General features: G+C 57.2%; 1 protein-coding gene across 2 annotated transcripts in view; it reads left to right on the forward strand.

Moving 5' to 3' along the window:
- Positions 1 to 17,900, forward strand: part of ITPK1 (inositol-tetrakisphosphate 1-kinase) — a 166,849-nt gene that overhangs the window by 92,664 nt on the left and 56,285 nt on the right. For both annotated transcript variants that reach the window (XM_060095703.1, XM_060095704.1), the window contains one exon: positions 5,094 to 5,219. In XM_060095703.1, coding sequence (XP_059951686.1) covers positions 5,094 to 5,219 — 126 coding nt within the window. The remainder of the gene's footprint in view (positions 1 to 5,093; positions 5,220 to 17,900) is intronic.

Raw genomic sequence — 17,900 nt, forward strand, 5'->3', positions numbered from 1 at the left:
CCGCCCAAACCGGCCACCCCAAATTCTTAGCAGCTTAATGCTTTATTCGTTGTTCATACCACAGCCGAATTCGGGTCCCCTAGGCATTGGGGTCTTCCGCTGGGTCCTCGGCTTCCAGCCTGCAGATCAGGCCTGAGAAAGGGGCGGTTATGGGCCACCCCTCACCCTACCCCCCCTCCCCCCCCCCGCCACAAGGTGCCATGCAGGGGCCAGTGCTGTAGGAAAAGCTCTTTCTGCTGAGGTGGTAGCTTAGGGCACCGGAGGCATTTGGAATTGACAGATACGGGAGAGGATTTAATGCAGGCGAGTCCTGCATCTTTGTAGCTGCCCCCCTACCTGGATTACAGCTCCCTGCCGCCGCCCGTCTCCGGAGGTCCCGTTCTTCCTTCTCCCCTCCATGGCTTGATCTGGACACTTCCTCCTCTGGGAGGCTATTTCAACCCTCTTAGCAGAAAAGAGTACCCCTGCTCTACAGAAGGTCCCTCCTCCTTGGTCTGCGTTGTTCATTCTGTTCTTTAAAGCTGCCAGCGCATTTAGCAGACGTTTACCGAGCTCTTGCCTGGAGCCCCGGTTCTAGGTCCTGGGGACGCCAAGCCCCAGCCCTGGTCTTTGGAGATCTCACGGTCTCGTGGAGGAGACAGAGGGTTAAAGAAATGCCTTTATACTTGGAAGTTACAGTGCAGTCCTGGAGGGATGTGCAAGAGGGTCCTGGGGACACGGGTGAGACGAGGGGGCCTTTAATTCTTCCTGTTTGGGGAGGGGTGAGTTCAGAGGTCTGGAAAAGGATTGAACTTCTGAGCTGGGACTTGGACGATGAGTAAGAGCTCACACGTGGACAGGGGGATGCGGGCTGGGGGACATCCCAGGCAGAGGGCTCGCTCTGGCAGAGGAGCACAGCCCTGCCCTGTGCAAGGTCTGGGGCAGCTGGGGCTGCATCCAAAGTGAACAGAGATGCTCCTACGGCCGCCTGAGGCCCTGAGTTGAGGGGGCAGGGGTCGTTGTCTGTGCCCGGTGCACAGGTGGGGTCCAGAAAATACCGGTCGAATTAACAAGTGACCAAGCAGAAGCAGGAACTTGTCTGGAGGGCTCGTGTGCCACATCTCTAAATGGAATGTTCTCATCCAGCCCTGGGAGGTGTAGTTACGACATCCTCATTTTATGAATAGGGAAACCAAGGCACAGAGCAGTTAAGTGACCTGCTCCAGCCCAGAAGCATCTGAGCCGGGAGGGGTTTCCAGGCATCTGCTGTGCCCATTATCCCATCCTGTCTTCCTCGACCAGGTCGTGGGGAAGGCGGGGGTAGGCAGAGCCCAGCTCACCTTGGGTCCGGGCCTGGGCATGATGGGGTTGCTTGTTTCGGAGGTCAGAGGTGACTGTTGGGCCACCAGTGTCCGCGGGCCTTTGTCCCATCTCCTCCCAGCCCTCCCTTCACCCTAGTCTGCCTCACTGCCTTCTTCGCTGAGGAAACAGGGGGCCCTTGTTTTCTCCGAGTTCTGAGTGCTCACAGAACAGCATCCAGCGTTGGCCTCACAGGATGGCGTGAATTGGAAATGTGGCGCCTGCAGGCCTCTGGCCACGGCAGCCGTCCCTTTCATCGGGACACCTTGTGACTGGCTGAGAGGAACCCTTTCTGAGGAAGAGAACAGGTCCCTGGGAAAGTTCCCTTTTCTGCGAACAGAGTGTGGTCAGAAAAACAAAATGACACAACTGAACTGAGTTCACTTCCACCCCAGCCCCCATCCCCACTGCATCTGGGAAACGAAGCCTCTGAGTTGCCTCCCCTGGTCCCAGGGTTCCCTTCTGTGCAGCATCCTCCATCTGAGGGTCCCTCGTCTCTGACACCCTGCCTCTCTGATGGTCCCATCTTCTGCAGTATCCCCCTCCTGAGAGTCCTGTCTTCTGCGGTCCCCCTTCTCTGCAGTGTCCCCTCCTCTGTGGCACTGCCTCTCCCTCCTGAGGGTCCCTCCCGTGTCCTCCCCCCTCTGAGGGTCCCCTCCTCTGCAGGGTCCTGGGTTCTCTCCCACGTGCGCCCACAGCCTGCTGAGGACCACTCCTGAGGATGCAGCCCCAGAGGGCGTTCTCCCCGTTCCCAGCCAGTGGGGAGAGACTGCCGGCTCCTTGGGGTAGACCCCCTCAGGATGACCAAGGCTTGTCTGGTCCCTTGAGGAAAGGCGGTGCTGGAGGGCCTTTTATTTATTTATTTATTTATTTTGCGGTACGCAGGCCTCTCACTGCTGCGGCCTCTCCCGTTGCGGAGCACAGGCTCCGGACGCGCAGGCTCAGCGGCCATGGCTCACGGGCCCAGTCGTTCCGCGGCATGTGGGATCCTCCCAGACCGGGGCACGAACCCGTGTCCCCTGCATCGGCAGGCGGACTCTCAACCACTGCGCCACCAGGGAAGCCCTGGAGGGCCTTCTAGAGCCACTGACAGCTCTGCTTGGGCCCCAGCAAGGATGCTGCAGCGATGCTGAGCGGAGACCATCCAGACCTGACGTGTGTCCTGATTGCTGTTCTCGTGAAAGGGTTTCACTGGCACAAAAATGCTTGGAAAATACACAAAGGAAGGTGGCCGGCTTCCAAAACTCAACTGTTTACCTTCAGTGGGGCGGCCGGGAACGCGGGGAGCTTATTTTCCAAACAGCCCACGGTTGTCAGGCCTACAGGCCTTGGTTGATGCCAGGCGAGCATGAGCTGAGGGCATTTCCTGCCCACCTCCTTCCCCAGTCGCACTGGGACCCCAGGTTCCTCTCAGGGGCTGACTGTCCCCTCTTGCTGAATGGGAAATGTTCTCTCTGGGATGGCGTTTCTGAGGCCCGGGGCGCCCTGCCCAGCATCACCATGTGACCCAGTTCTCTTCCATCCGTGGCTGTCTTGGTCTGAAAATATTGGCCTCTTGTTTTGGTGCCTGTCACAGTGGAGCCGCGGTTACAACACAAATGGGCTTGTGTCTGTGGCACCTCTGAGAATGAGCTGTTCTTTGCCCGTGTTCCCACTTCCCACTGGCTGCTCTGCCTGCCTTCCAATTCTGTTTTATTCTGGGAAGTGGAGTTGGATGGGAATGTAATAATGAATCCATGGACAGAACCGGAAAGGTCCTTGGAGTTTCCTGTTTTTTATCCAAGGGGAAACTGAGGCCCAGGGACGCTGCTAGGCTTTTGCACAGGCCCCAGGACACCTAGCAGCTAGGCTGCGGGCTGAGCCCATTGGTGTCACTGTGTGTCCAGGCCCCAGCCGGGCCACCTCCCACCCGCAAGGCCTTGCCCGGTAATTTTTCCTCCTGGGCGCTAGGTGTCCTGGTCTGTGAAGGGGGACCATCACCCCCAGCTCCTGGCTGTGCTGTGAGGACAAACGCCGTTTCCCTTCCCCGTCCAGGAGTCCCAGAAGATGGGCAGCTTCTCAGCTGGTCTCATTTTGGCTGCTTTGTACACAGGCTAGTCACCATGGGGGAGGATCAGCGTTCTTCAGTGTTTTCTTTTGGTGAAGTCCGTGGAATTTTTTTTTTTTTTCAAATAGGTAAAATCCCTTAACATCTTTCCTGGCAGACAATAAAAAAGAGGAGTTAAGGATATCAGCCGAAAAGAGCTGGCACATTCCGAAGCCTTAACGGAAAAAGACTCTAAATAAGGGAGGATGGCAAGGTGTGGGCAGGGTCCAAGGAGCCAGCGGGAGGTGGTGAGGCACCCCAAGAATGGCGGGCTGTCACCACCCCAGGCCTCAGGGGACCAGGGGAAGGAAGAGCTTAGAGACAGTGGTGGTCTTGGGAGAGGGGCTGCCCTGTGCAGTGGGGACGGCGGGAGCAAACACCCAGGCTCCCCTCCCCTCCCCCCTCCCATCTTCTGCTGGTGCCTCCAAATGGCCGGACTCGGCCAGCAGCCAGAGGACAAGGCAGCCGGGTGGTCGTGGCTGTAGAGGACAGCCTCCCGTGGCCCAGAGCAGGCATGGGGCGTGGGACAGGCGCTGAGTGACAGGCCCGGCTTCGGCTCTGGCTTTGCCCTCTCACCGCGAGGTCCCAGGCAGGTCTCAGAAGTCTGTGTTTGTGGGATTCCTTCTCACTGTGTGGTTTGAAAATGAAAAGAAACGAACGGACGTACGTTTTTAGCACAGTGCCTGCCTAGAGCTGTCACCGTGATCTCTTTATGAATGACTTTGAAACAAACAGCCAGGAATCCCGGAGGGAGGCCCCCCTGGGGGTGGGGCTGAGGGCAGGGATGGGGCTGGTGGCCATCTCCGGGCTCTGCTGGGGCCACCCAGGGGGTCAGCCAGGTGCCGGGCTGGCGCCGTCACCTCCAAGGGAGCGGGCCATTCAGCTGGTGGCGGCCGCGTGCCGGGCGGCAGACATCTGGCCAGTCAGGAAGCTCGGTGTCAGGCGGCCCCGGCTGTTGGCAGGTGTTCCTGTCTTGGGGGTCAGGTGATGCCGACTGTCTGTCAGCCAGCAGCTCTGGCTCCCCCGGGGCCCGATCTTCCTAACCCCACGCTCTTGAAAAAATAAACACGCCCCCCCCAGTGGAGCCGGGCCTCAGGGACCCCAGGCAGCCCAGTGCCCCCTCACTTTGTCATCATAGGCCCTGATCTCAGTGTGAAGTGCCAGCTTCTGGTCTCTCAAAGCAGCGGCTCTTAGATTCGCGCAGATCACAGCTTTGCCGAGACTGTGTGTAGTTTTGTGGAGAGTGTCCGCTTGGATCTCAGTCCAGGTCTGGCCGTGTGACTTCAGTCGTTGGACTTGACCTCCCTGAACCCTGGTGTCCCCACCTGAAAGACCTGGGTGGTAGGGCAGCTGCAGTGTGGCCGGTAAATGCTTTCACAGTGACTCTCCCTTGATCCACAGAAACTTCGTCACCCTGATCCCACGTGTGTATTTTCTGTGTCCCCGGGCCGCTTGGGGCTCGGGGCCAGAAGTGTAAACACAGGGCCTGCCCCAGAAGGGCTCCAGGCCCTCAGCGAGTTCATCCCATTCGTCCCGTCCTGTCCCACGAGTGCCAGCCCTCCTCCTGCCCCCTCTCCGTGCCGCGGGGACATGCAGAGGAGACGGGATAGACGGGGCAGCGGGCTCAGGAGCTGAAGTTGTTCTTTTTCTCTGTATCTCCCACTTGTAGCTGAACCTTAGCCGGCCAATCGAGGAGCAGGGCCCCCTGGACGTCATCATCCACAAACTGACTGATGTCATCCTCGAAGCCGACCAGAACGACAGCCAGTCCCTGGAGCTGGTGCACAGGTTCCAGGTGCGTGGAGGGGTGAGGCGGAAGGCCGGGAGTGGTTCTGTGCATTTCTAAAGCCGTGGAGCTGTCTTGGCCGTGTACTGTGTACACAAGGCTCTGCCACTGCCAAGAAGACATGGGCTTGTGGTCGGGCACTTCCCTGATTGAACCAGGGCACAGTTGGAACCCCCTCTGCCCTCTACGCTTAGAGACCTGATTTACCGATCTGGGCACTGCAGAGTCCGCACGTGCCTTTGCGTCCTCAGCGACACACAGCCGCAGCCACAGGTGTTGAGTTGGCACAGGGGCGGAACCCTCTTGCCACCCCTGGAGAAAGGGACCCCTGAGGGCCTTTGAACTGGAGCGGCTGCCCTTGGCCCCTGAGTCCTGCCTTGGTGGAGAGCCCCTCTCCGAGCTCACGGCTTTGACCCTGTGTGCCCATCTCTGAGCTGGGACCAAGTCTTCTTGGCTTTTCCCTTCTCCCTTCCCCATTTCCCCAGTAGCCTGGGTCCTGACCCCACGGTAACCCGCCCGCCACCTTGGGGGTTGCTGCCATTGCCGCCGCTGACTTGCCCTGTGTTTTGGACAAGAGCGTGATTCATTCCTCAGGAAAGCGGCTCAGGGGTCATGAAAAACAAGGTCACGTTATCAGTGAAAATGCAGCCGAGAGACAGAGAGAGAGAGAGAGAGAGAGAGAGAGAGAGAGACAGCCTCCCTGTGGGAGGGATGCTCGGGCCAGCACTTTGCAGTGTGTGATAACTGGAGGGTTGACGTCCTGTGTTTCTTTATCAGGACAAAGGGGACTCTCATCGACACATAGTAGCCCTCCTGCTGACAGCATTTCTTTCCCCCGTGTGTCCAGGGTCGGTGGCCTCGGCCTCCCTCACTTCCCTGTGGCTCTTGCCCCCTTCTTGACCGACTCTGGCAGATTCCCGCTTCACATGAGCCCTGGTGGCCCATTTGTGGCCCTGCTGGTGTCCCGTCCCACTCCCCCACGCAAGTGGGGAGGTGTGCTGTCCACACGTGGTGCCCTGCAGGGCCTTTGCCTGGCCAGCAGCCTGAAGTCTCTTCCGCTTCCATGGGGCTGGGGGGCCGTGGGGAAAGGTGTGTTTGGGCTCCTCTGTGAGCTTGCCAAGCCTCAGTTTTCTTATTTGTAAAATGGTGTTAGTACCAGGAAAACCTCATACCGTGCTGGGAAGAGTAAACAACACGATGCGTATGAAGTGCTTCACCCGGTGCTCAGGCCCCAGCCAGTGCTTAGTTGGTGGTCGATACCAGTGTGATCACATGACCCCCTCGAGCCTTAGTTTCCTCTTCTGTAAAATGGGGTTGCTGCGAGGTCCTGCTTCTTAAGGTGGGCAGGTTGCTGTGAGAAGTAAATGTCTGAGTATGCAGAAGTGTCTAATGTTTGCTGAGTTCTTACAGCTGCTCCCACTACTGCCTGTGTCATTACTTTCTTAGATAAAGGACTGGGAGTTAGGGAACAACCAACCCTGGGGGCCTCCCATCCCCTGCTCCCCGCAAGCACACCCACAGCCCACGGCGCAGGACAGGTGGTGGCTGAGCACTAAAGGGGAACTTGGTCCCCTGTGTTCCTGTTCTTGTGCAGAGAAGGTTGGAGAACGTGTCAGGCGGGATGTGGGGACGTGCAGCTTCAAGGGTTTCAGCCACCGGCTGCGTTTCCCAGGGAAGTCTTGGCTGGGTCCCAGGAGTTGTCCCACCCAGGGCACACACAGCAGCCGGCCCTCAGATGCCTGAGGTGACCTCAGGATAACCTTCCAGCCTCAGTATCTCCGGGATAAGTTTTCACTGCCGTCTGTGCTTGAGCATGAAGCGGATATCTGCTAAGGCCGGGACGTTTCCTCTTTTGCGAAGAGCACGATCCTTTGGGGAGAAGGGTGACAGGCTGCACTTTGCACAGGCCCCGAGAAGAGAGGAGGAGGGCAGGGGCCGGTGGAGAGAGGGACTGAGAGGTGCCAGGTGAGGCCTGCTCAGCAGCACGCAGGCCATCCTCCCGCCACGGGGCTCCGGGCTGTCGGGGCTGACCTGGTCTTCCCACCCTGTGCGAGATACGAGATTCAGGTTCAGAGCCAGGCCATAGACTGACACTTGACCTTGACCGTGCCGTTGTTTTCAGATTCCTGTTTTAATATTTATTCTCGGGACATGAGCAGGGAGGCACGGGCTTAGGTGCGGGGAGGGGCCCAGGGTCAGGAGACGCAGAGGGACGTTCAGATTTCAGAGACCGGGAAGCAGGGCCCCGGGCTTGGGTTTGCAAAGGTGGCCTTTCTGCATTTTGTTGTAAGAAAACGGGGAAAGGTGGTTGGCCCCAGAAGGGGCTCAGCTCGAAGGGCCTTCACCAAAGGCAATACTCGGGTCCCTGGGGAAGTGGCTTGGGGCTGTGTGGGTCAAGATAGATGAGTTTCTGAGATGTTTCTGACAGCCTTAGAGCATTCCGCCCATGGGATGCTTCCATTAAACCTCCAGGACCCAGGGATGGACAGGAATTCTCAGAGCTGAGAGGTTATGCTTTTTTTCTGGCTGCCCTTGTGGACAGGTTGGGGGTTGTGTGTCTGGAGCTTATGCAGATCACTAAAGCTGGTTGCCATAGAAATCAACTCCCAAGCTGCCACCTCCCCCCCCCCAAAAAAGGAATATTGGCCTCAAGAGGGCTTGGCTTGGAGAATCATCAGGATGATTCAGTTGTTTTTCTGCGCCAAGGTTCTCGTGGAGCCGACAGCCTGGTGCCACCGAGACTCTGCCCGAGATTCAGTTATCAGGGAACAGACCTGGACAGAGGTCCCCTGGGGTGGCGGGAGGGTCTCCTGGCCTCTAGAGCTGCTTCTGCAGGGGAGCGACGAGAACCTTCTCACTGTGGCATCCAGAGCCAGCTGTCAGGTGTGGCCCAGGGGCTGAGGTGGGGGCCCTTTTGCTGATGCCCCAGAATTGCTAGAAGTGTTACGGTGACTGTATTCCTGAGTTAGGTGGTGCCATCTAGGTGGATCTTCCTGGGGTTTCCCTGAATGAGCTCGGAAGGAGGAGGTTTGAGTCTAAACGGTCACCTCTTCTCCCCATCTTCATTAGCTGGAAGGATGTTAAGTGTCCCCCAAATGGCCCCTGGCCCCCCTGTGTGACCACAGGGACAGCTTCCTCTGCAGTGGCACACTGCTTGCTGAGCACCGTCCACAGGAGCTCCCAGCCCGGAGAGAAGGCCTCGGGAAGCCAGGAACCGCACTCGCAGACCCCAGAGTGATGGACTAGGAGACACGCAGACCTGATCCCCGCTCATCCTGACTAAAAACTCTTTCACACCTTTTCATTGCGATGATAGTGAAGACTGTAGCCTCTGACATGGCCCATGAGGCCTGCAGTCTGGCCGCGGCCTCCCTCCCCACCTCCCCAGCCTCATCTTGTCCCACCCGCCCCTTCCTTGACTTGCTGGCCCTCCTGCAACAGCTGCTCAAGCTCTGAGCTCTTTTCCACCTCAGTGCCTTTGCACAGGACGTTCCCTTAATTGGAATTCATCCCCACCCCCAGCTCTCAGCTCAGGTGTCCCTTCCTCAGGGATGTCTCTCTGATAACCTGACTTAGGACACATTCCCTGTCCCGGGCCCTTAACACTTTGCACCTTTCCTTCCCTCCGTTTGGAAGTTTGTCATTCTCTACTGGTTGCTTCTGCCAGTCTCTCCATTTGGGGGTTAGCTCCGCAGGGGCAGGGATCACGTCTGCTTCAAGCTGCCCGGGTATCCCCTTTGCCGCACACAGTGCCTGGTACGTAGGAGACACGTCTATGTCTCTGTGACGTGGAAGAGCATCGTGGGTGCAGGGCTGGTGCAGGGCGCCCAGGCCGGTTAGGGGAGGGAGAAAGTGGCTCCAGTGGGTAGCTGGGAGGGGGCAGGGAGGGCTCATGAGGCAGACAGCGCCACCTTTTGGGTGCATGTGGACCTCCCTTCGGATGTGGGGACCTGCAGGACCATAAGAGTGGAGAGACTGCTTTTCACACCAGGCTGTGGGGCTTGGACTTTATCCTGAAGGCTCAGGGTGGGAGCGATAAGATCAGATTTAACTGGAACGAGAGGCCCTGCTTAGGAGGGGGAATTGCCAGCGCAGGATGAACTCCGAGCAGTGGGGACACCGTGATCATTGGAACCTGGCAGCTTTCTGAGGTGGAGAGGGACGCATGCCATTGGAGGCCCAGCAGTGCTCCGTCCTCTCTCCAGGGCCCCTGTGGTCCTGAGCGTTCCTTGCTCAGCCGTGACAGGCCAGCCTCTGAGCGGTCCAGCTCGGCCCTCCTGGGCCCGTGCAGGACGATGCCCCGCCCCCCTCACCTCTCGGGTCCCGTCAGCTGTTTGGTTGTATGAAGTGGATCTGGGAGGGTGCTCTCCCCTCGCCGCGGGGATGTCGGCAGAGAACGCACACTTTGCACGTTGGTTCTTCGTCATCATTACCTGAAAGGAAGTAGCATTTCAGTAGCCCAGCTCCCTACCCCCTACCCCTTATCCTTTTAAAAGACAAGTTTATTGAGATGCACATACCATACAATTCACTCTTTCAAAGTGTACCATCCGTGTTTTTTAATGTATCCACAGATGTGTACAACCATCACTACAGTCGGTTTTAGAACATTTTCATCACCTCAAAAAGAAACGCTGTGCCCTTTAACTGTCACCCCCCGCCCACCCCAGCTGTAGACAACCACCGCTTTCTGTCTCTATAGATTTCCCTGTTCTGGACTTTAATATGCATGGAATCATATAATACACCATCTTTCGGAATTCCCTGGTGGTCTAGTGGTTAGGACTCCACGCTTGCACTGCCGAGGGTGTGGGTTCAATCCTTGGTTGGGGAACTAAGATCCCACAGGCCACGTGTAGAGGCCAAAAAAAAAAGACAATACCATCTTCTGTGACTGGTTTCTTTCCCACAGCATAATGTTTTTAAGGTTCATCCATGTTGTACCGTAAATCTGTGCTGCTTTCCTTTTCACGGCTGAATAATATTCCAGTGTATGGCTAGACCACATTGTGTCTGTCCAGTCATCAGCTGGTGGACATTCGGTGGTTTCCATCTTTTGCCTGTTATGAAGAACACTGTCGGAAACATTCACGTGCATGTTTTTATGCATACGTGTGTTTTCATTTCTCTAGGGTATATACCCAGGAGTGGAATTGCTGGGGCAGGTGGTCGGTTGAGGAACCGCCAGCCTATTTTCCCTGGTGGCTGTACCATTTTAGATCCCCACCGCATATAACGGTTCCAGTCTCTCTGCATCCTTGCCAACACTTATCTGACTTTGATTTTAGCCATCCTAGTGGGCGTGCAATGGTATCTTGTAGTTTTGAATTGGTTTAAAATTTCCCTGGCAGCTAATGATGTCAGGCATCTTTCTGCGTGTCTGTTGAACACTTGTACATCTTCCTTGGAACCCTCCTTATACTCTGTGTGCAAATGTCTAGAGCCCTCAGATTTACCTTTTTCCTCCTCCAGACTGCTGGGCGCCCACAGCAGGGTGGTTAGGAGCGCTGATAACTGGAGCCCTTGCCTGGATTCAGAGCTGGCCTCCCCACTGCTTGCTGGCTGGCCTTTGGCATGTGCTCAGTTCCCTCATCTATAAAAAGTGGACAGCCGTCGTCCACACCTCCCAGGACTGTGGGGGGGACTGAGTATGTTAACACGTGTCCAGCCCTCAGAGCCCTGATGATCCTCGAGGCGTGAGTTGAGAAGCTGCTGGGGCCCGGCCCCGGGGCAGGAAGCGGGCCCGCATGTGGCCCGCCGCTCCCTGGTGGTGTAGCTGCAGGCTCCAGTGCCCTCCTGAGATGCTGGAGGACATCGGAGGGGGTGACTTTCAAGACCCCTCCCTCTCCATCCTGTGGGGATTGGCTCGGCCGCGCCGCAGTAACGAGCAGCTCCCGGGACCCGGCCCAGGCCTCCTTCTACTCTGTACCGCACACCCTCCGCAGGCTAGCTGAGCTCTGCTGCACGTCTGGGACCCGGATGACAGGCAGCTGCTGACGGATCCTGGTGGCCGAGGGAAGAGACCTCAGTGAAGCTCGTCCTGGCTCTTAGTTTCTGCCCCAAAGTGACACAAGCTGGGGACACCTAACATTTCAGCGGCCACACGGGTCCTCCAGGCAGGGATCAGGGAAGTAGGAGCCGCCTGCAGGCCGGGGAGCCAAACACGGGGAACAGCAATACACAGGGCCCTTTTCTTCTAAAAAATAAAAAAGACGCTTCAACAAGTTAACATGCGTGATGCCCTCGGCCCCAAGTGCGTGTAAGCGTCCACCACTCTTACTGTTAGAGCCTGGCGTGTGAGACCACGTGTGAAACCACGTGTGAAACACCCTGCCCAGCTGGAGCACTTAGTGACCACTCAGTTGTGTCGGCTGTTATCATACCATGATGATAGTCTAGCAGCCTTATCTGTGACTGTCGGTTGCAGCCAACTTGAGAGTGCTTAGAGAAGTCAGTGAGACAGTGATTATGAAAGTGTCCCCAAGTGACAGTTGTGCTCTGTGACAGGGGGATGGAAATATGGACTGTCCTTAGAGGCAGGGCCGGGTGGCCTGCAGGGGGACTTTGGATATTGTGCCTGGCTCCACCCCTCACAAGCTCACCCACCTGGGCCTCGGTTTCCCCGCCTGCCATGCCAGGCACATGCCAGGATGCCAGCAGAAGACGGTGGCATTGAGAGCAGTGGTACCCAGTCCAGAAGGCCATTGCCGTGAACAGCGGTGATCACCTCCAAGACCACAGCTCCGTTTTACTCCGAGACCCCTCTGGCTCCGAAATGATTTCACAGCTGTGTTGACTCAAACCCTGTCGACCTCAGATGTTTATTGAGCAGCTGCCAGCACGGGGCTCTGTACTGTGTGCTGTAGGCACAGAGGGGAAGTAGAAGAAACAACAGTTTTTGTTGTTGGAGGCTTTCTAATCTGATTAAGAAGATGACGTCTAAACCTATCAAAAGTTAAGTGAGTTTCTGTCTGCCGGGCAGTGCCTGGTGGCATATGGGCCTTCTGGACGGGGGTCAGAGCCCTGAGCACCAGGGAATGATTCAGGCCGTCACCATGGAGCCACGGGAGAGGCCACCGTTTCCCGAGCACATCCCAAGTGGCCCTCTCTGTCTTGGGCACTCCACATCTTGTATCTGTCTCATTTGGTACCTATATATCAATCCATGGAAAAAATGGAATTACTTCCCCATTTTTTTAGGTGACAAAACTGAGGCCCAAGGAAGTTAAATCACTTGCCTACAGCCAATCAGTAAGAAGGCGGCTTGTGCTCTTTTCAGATATGCTTCAGAGGGGCTTTGGCCGGCAGCGGACGGACCCCTGGAGGGCTGAGAGCCAGTGATTCCCAGTCACTGTCTAGCATTGCTCTGATATCGTTGGTGCCACACGATGATAAAACGTTGGCCGGCAGAGGCCAGGGGAGGCACAGCTGGGCAGATCTGGTGGCCCTGGCCCGAGGACAGATCCTGTCCCGGGGAGGCTGTGAGGTCAGCCTCCCCATGACTGCTGCCCTAGGTCACGAGGCCCCTCCTCCCATGGCGGAAGTGGCCGCACAATCTGCCCATTGTGCGTCCAGGCCAGGGCAGCGGGCAGTGGCTGTGAATCTCTCATTCTGCCCCAGGGAGCTTGGGGCCACTTAGGGCCATTGAGTGTCTGCAGGGCCTTTCCCTGTGGCGGGGGAGGCCAGCCCCCCAGGAAGACGCACAACTTTATGACCCTGCCTGTTACCTGCCCAGAGCAGAGATGGACTTTGTACAGCACTGGGTGGGGCGGTGGGAGGGACGGCCACTCGGAAGCCTGAGCTCACCCAGCGCACTGGCCGTGGTCCCTCTGTGTGTGCGTGGACAGTCACCATTTCACAGCTCAGGGTTGGAGGTCTTCTGGGTTTTAGAAATACTAATATTTGCTCATAATACATTTTCCCAAAGTCATAGGGAAAACTTGTGTATACACATCATTTCAGGGTTCCTTAGTTCGGCCCTGTGGACGTGTTAGGCTCCTCGAGTACCAGTATCTGGGTTTTGGAGATTGGGAACTCCCACCAAGAGGTCTGTAGTCCTGTGGGTTCTTTATTTCAGGAACATCTACGGCAGGAAGGTCTCTTCCACTCTCCTCCTGGCCTCTTTGGGACCATGACTTCCTGACTTGCTTCTGTGCCACCCATGTGGTCTGTGTGCCCACGATAAAGGCCCATGTGATTTCTTTTGACCTCGTGTAAATAAATCACAAAGTCTCTCACCAGCCAAGAGTAAAGCTGCTCTGGTGGGCCTCAGGCTGGGCCTCCGCTGACCTCCATCCTCTGGAGACAGACAGAGTGAGCCACGAGGACCTTCTGTGAGCCCCTCCCACGCTGGCTGGGGTCCGTGCCCCCTGCCTCAGGCCTCACACACTCCCTGGCTTCCAGCCCCTGACCTGGCCGGTATCTCTCAGTCTCTCCATTGATCCATGAGATCATGCATCAAATAACCACTGTGTCATTCATTCCACAAGTCTTAATTGAGCACTTGCTGTGTGCCAGGAATCCTAAAAGACATCGCAGATACAAAAAGTAAGATCAGGTGGATGCAGCCCCTTTCCCCACAGATGTGTGTGTGTGTGTGAGTGTGTGTGTGAGTGAGAGTGTGAGTGTGTGTGTGTGTGTGTGTGTGTGTTGCTATAGGGGAGGCAGGGTTGATGCTAAGAAAACACAAGTAAATGGAGGAAAAGCACCATTGTCTCCATTTATGGTAAGTTCTAGGAAGAAGAAAACTCGAGACGTGTGATAACAGGGAGGGTGTTGTCACCTCTCTGAGGAGGTGACACATGAGCCGAGGCCTAAAAGGCCTAGTGAGCAGGGGGAGGGCGTGGAGCAGGCGAGGGGGCTACGTCTGCCAGGCCCCTTGGCAAGACGGGCGCAGAGGCCTGCGGACCTGGAATGGGCTGGTGCAGCTGAGTGCAGCAGCGGCGGGAGAATGCGCGGACCGAGGGTGCACTGGCTGCCGCTTAGAAGAGGGCTGAGATGTGGAGCAGGAAGTGGGACAGTTGTCCCAGCACTAGGGGTCATTGCCAGGGTCACGGCCGGCAGCAGTAGCTGTCTCTGTTCTCTGTTCTCCTGCAGCCAGAGGCTGGGAAGGCGGGGTGGCCTCGTGCAGGGGTGAGGCGCCCAGGCCTCCCCTGGCCCAAGCGGCCCCGGGTCCCAGAGTTCAGCGGCACACTGCGAGCTCTGCTGTGGCTCCAGACGATCCTCTCTCCCCGCCAACAGCGCTGCAGTGTCCCGAGTCCTGGCTGTAACCTTGCTCACCCAGCAGAGCAGGAGCGGGCACCTGCAGGCCTCGGGGAGACCTGCGCTTGCTCTGGGAACTAGGAGTCCGACTCCGGCTGGAGGGCTGCGGCCCCGGCTGGGCAGGCAGAGCCGGCCTGTGGCCGGGGTCCTGGGAAGCGGCCTGAAGGCAGGGGCCGCTCCCCGGGCTCACCTGGACAGGTGTGTGGAGAAGGCGCTCAGCGTTAAGACAGGTGCTTAAGGAGTGAGGGGCCGCTGCTGAGCCGGGGCGGAGCCGAGCTGCTGGGACCAGGCAGCCCCGTCCGCTTCTCACTTCGCTCAGCTGTCGGCTCTGACACCTGGTCACATAACCACTGGGACCCCCTCCGGTCCCGACAGTGACCCCTGAGTGGAAAGGCCAGCCTGTCCTGGTTTAGTGTCAGCCCGTGAGCAGATGCCTTCTCCTGGCTGGCACCCAGCCCTGCAGATCCCTCCCCAGTACCGGAGGTGGTGTGTGGCCGAGGTCTCTCTCTGTTTGCCTGAGGACCTGAGTAGTGCCCTGGCACTGTGACAGGGCATGTGACATTTGTCAAGTGCGCAGCCTGGCCGGGCACCTTGCCAGCCTCCCGCTGACGGGAGGTGGAGAACACGTAAGTTTGGTGCTGAGGTCCGGGGACAGAAAGGGCGGTATTGTTCTAGTCGGGGGCCTGGAAGCGGGGGAGAAGGTGTTTGTTGTCTCAGATGGTAAAGTGTTCCGTTTCCTCCCCGCCCCCTCTTCCTCAGCGTTCGGGGTTACACTTTGATGGGATTGCTTTTCTTCATGGACTTTCTCTGAGCTCTGTCAACAATGGTGTGTCTCCCCACGGGGACCCCGGTTTTCTCTCCCAGATGGCTGAGCGAGGCGCGTGTCACCGCAGGTCGTCTGGGAAGATGACTCAGGCGGATGGACAGTCGTGGGTGGCATCCACCGGCCTGGGGATGGGATGGGGGTGCCTGTGACCTGGATGCCACTGGCGGGCACACTGGGGCGGGTGTGCAAGTCACACACCCGGGATGCTGGGGCCCAGCCCCGCCTCCACAGGTGCTTTGCTTCCCTCCCCCCACCCCCCATCTGGAAGGGGTTTCCCTCTGCTCCGTCAGTGGCGCAGGTCACATCCAGTTCATGCTAGAGCCTGGCGCCTGGGTGCTCCAACCTCTTCTTGTCTTTTCTGAACCCCTGGTTCTGTGACTTTTGTTCACCAGCAGGGACAGTGGGGGGTTATTGCCGGCGTTCTGCTCCCGGGAAACTTCCCAAACACTCCAGTGTTTCTCCCACCTTGTGCCCCTGGGACAGTGAGTTTTACCAGCCTATTCATGCACTGTGGTTCTGGTGGATTCCGTAGGCATGGCCTTGCCTATGTCCCCTCCATCTGGCTCTCTGCCATCTGACGTAGGTAACACGTGCCCATGCAGCAAATTCAAGGAGTCTTTTCCCGCCCCTGCTGCCCAGCCAGCGCATCCCCGTCTTGGGGGCAGCCATGGAGCCTTTTTAGGGGAGTTCTGTGTACACGAGCAAAGACGGTCTTCCCGTCCTCACACCAAGCCACTATTCTGTGTGATCTTGCTTGGAAATGATTTCATATCTGTCCTCCCTTCAGGCTGTCTTACTCTTTTTAATGGCTGCATAGTATTCCATTAAATGGCCTTCAATCCTTTTCTTAACCATTTCTCTACTGATAGACACTTAGGACATTTCTGATCATGTTTCGGAAATATGCTGCAGCGATTAAATATCTTTGTACATATATCTTTGTGTGCACATGTGTGGAATTATGTGGGATAAATCTCTAGGAATAGAAATGCTGAATTTATGTAGTCTTAATTTTGGCTGTTGCCCCCTTTCTCTCCATAGGAGTTGGGCCAGTAACCCTCCCTCCAAGCAAGTGCTGGCCCATGTCCCACCACTTTGGGAGGTGTTTCTAATCAGTTGAAATTGGCCAGGTTGCAGAGAATCGGAGAGTGCCAGGACCCTAGCAGTCACCTCCTCATCCTGTTGTTTTCTTCCGTGGGGCACTCAGGGCCCTGGGAGGGGCAGGGTCTGGGCCACCTTGCTTCTGTCTGGTGCTCGCGCACACCCTGCCTTTCTCCTCTGTACTCCCTGTGCTGCGAGGGCCTGGCCACCCGCGCCTGAGCTCGTGGGTTTAAGTAACGGGTCTGCAGAGCAGACTAGGCTGAGGGGCAGATGGCATCGTCCTTTTCCTTTCAGCTGCGCTGCCAGATAAGAGGCGGGATCGTGCCGAAGGTCAGGCAGCATCTCAGTCTTTCCTGGACTGCGAAGCCCGGCGCACGTGCCCCCAAGGCCAGCACTGTGCCTGACACGCTGCCCAGGCCTCATCCCTTCCGAGCTCAGCCCCTTGGCCTTAGCCCACACCTCTAGACAGGTCACCGCCAAACTCAGAGCTGGCTCGTCACTCCCCGCCTCAGGACCCTATTGCTTTAGGATCAAGTCCAAGCCCCTCGGCTGGTCTGTCTCCAGCTGCCTCTCCCACCTGTCTTCACCTACGTCCACCTAGCCACGCAGGCCCCTCACCCCATGCCTCTGCTTTCGGAATGTCTTTTCATGTGTCCCATGCCTGTGACCCTTTGTGGCTCAACGTCATTGGCTTCCAGAAACCCTCTCTCCCCTCCTCTTCACCGCTCTCCCACCCACTCCCCCATATGGCAACCCTGCCCTACTCTGTTATCATCAGTCACCCCCGCATCTCTGTCCACTTACGAGCCCCCAGGGAGGGTGGGTGGGATGGGGCCACTCTGAGGTTGAAGAGGTGACCTCCTCCCTCCCAAACACACATACACACCCATCAGGGGCGCTCACCCTCCCTGGTTTCATGCTGTCTGGGAGGCCTCAGGCTGGGCACACAGACACCTGAGATCTCTCTGGAATACAAACGAGGGTTGATTAAGACCAAGGCATCTGCTGGGTGGGGAAGCCCAGCTCTCGCTGGGAGCCATCTGAGGAGAGTTAGAGAAGCGGTAGTAGGTGAGGACAAGCCGTCTAACATGCCAGGCTGAGTCTATGAGGGCTGGAGAGTCATCTGGTGACGGCAAAGGACAGTCTCCGGGTGTGTATGGGCTTGGTTGAGCTAGTGAGTGGGCGTCTGTCCCCGACACGGAGCCATTATCTGTCACTCGTGCACCCGTCCTGCTGGCCTTCTTCCCTCGGCTGTGTCCTGCCACCCTGCCAACGTTGTCCTGTGCAGCCACAGTGCTGTGCGCCTGCTCGAGGGCAGCAGGCCCTGGGCTCCCAGGTAGCAGCCTGGCTCCATCAGGCCCAAAGAGCTTTCTTTCTTTGTTTATCATGTCAGAATCAAAGAATCCTAGAACTTAAAAGTCAGAAAGGATGTTAAAGATACATTATTCTGACTCTCTTGTTTATAGACGAGAAAACTGAGATACAAATAACTTGTGACCTTC

The sequence above is a fragment of the Mesoplodon densirostris genome, chromosome 4 (assembly GCF_025265405.1).
Source record: "Mesoplodon densirostris isolate mMesDen1 chromosome 4, mMesDen1 primary haplotype, whole genome shotgun sequence".
Taxonomy (NCBI): domain Eukaryota; kingdom Metazoa; phylum Chordata; class Mammalia; order Artiodactyla; family Ziphiidae; genus Mesoplodon; species Mesoplodon densirostris.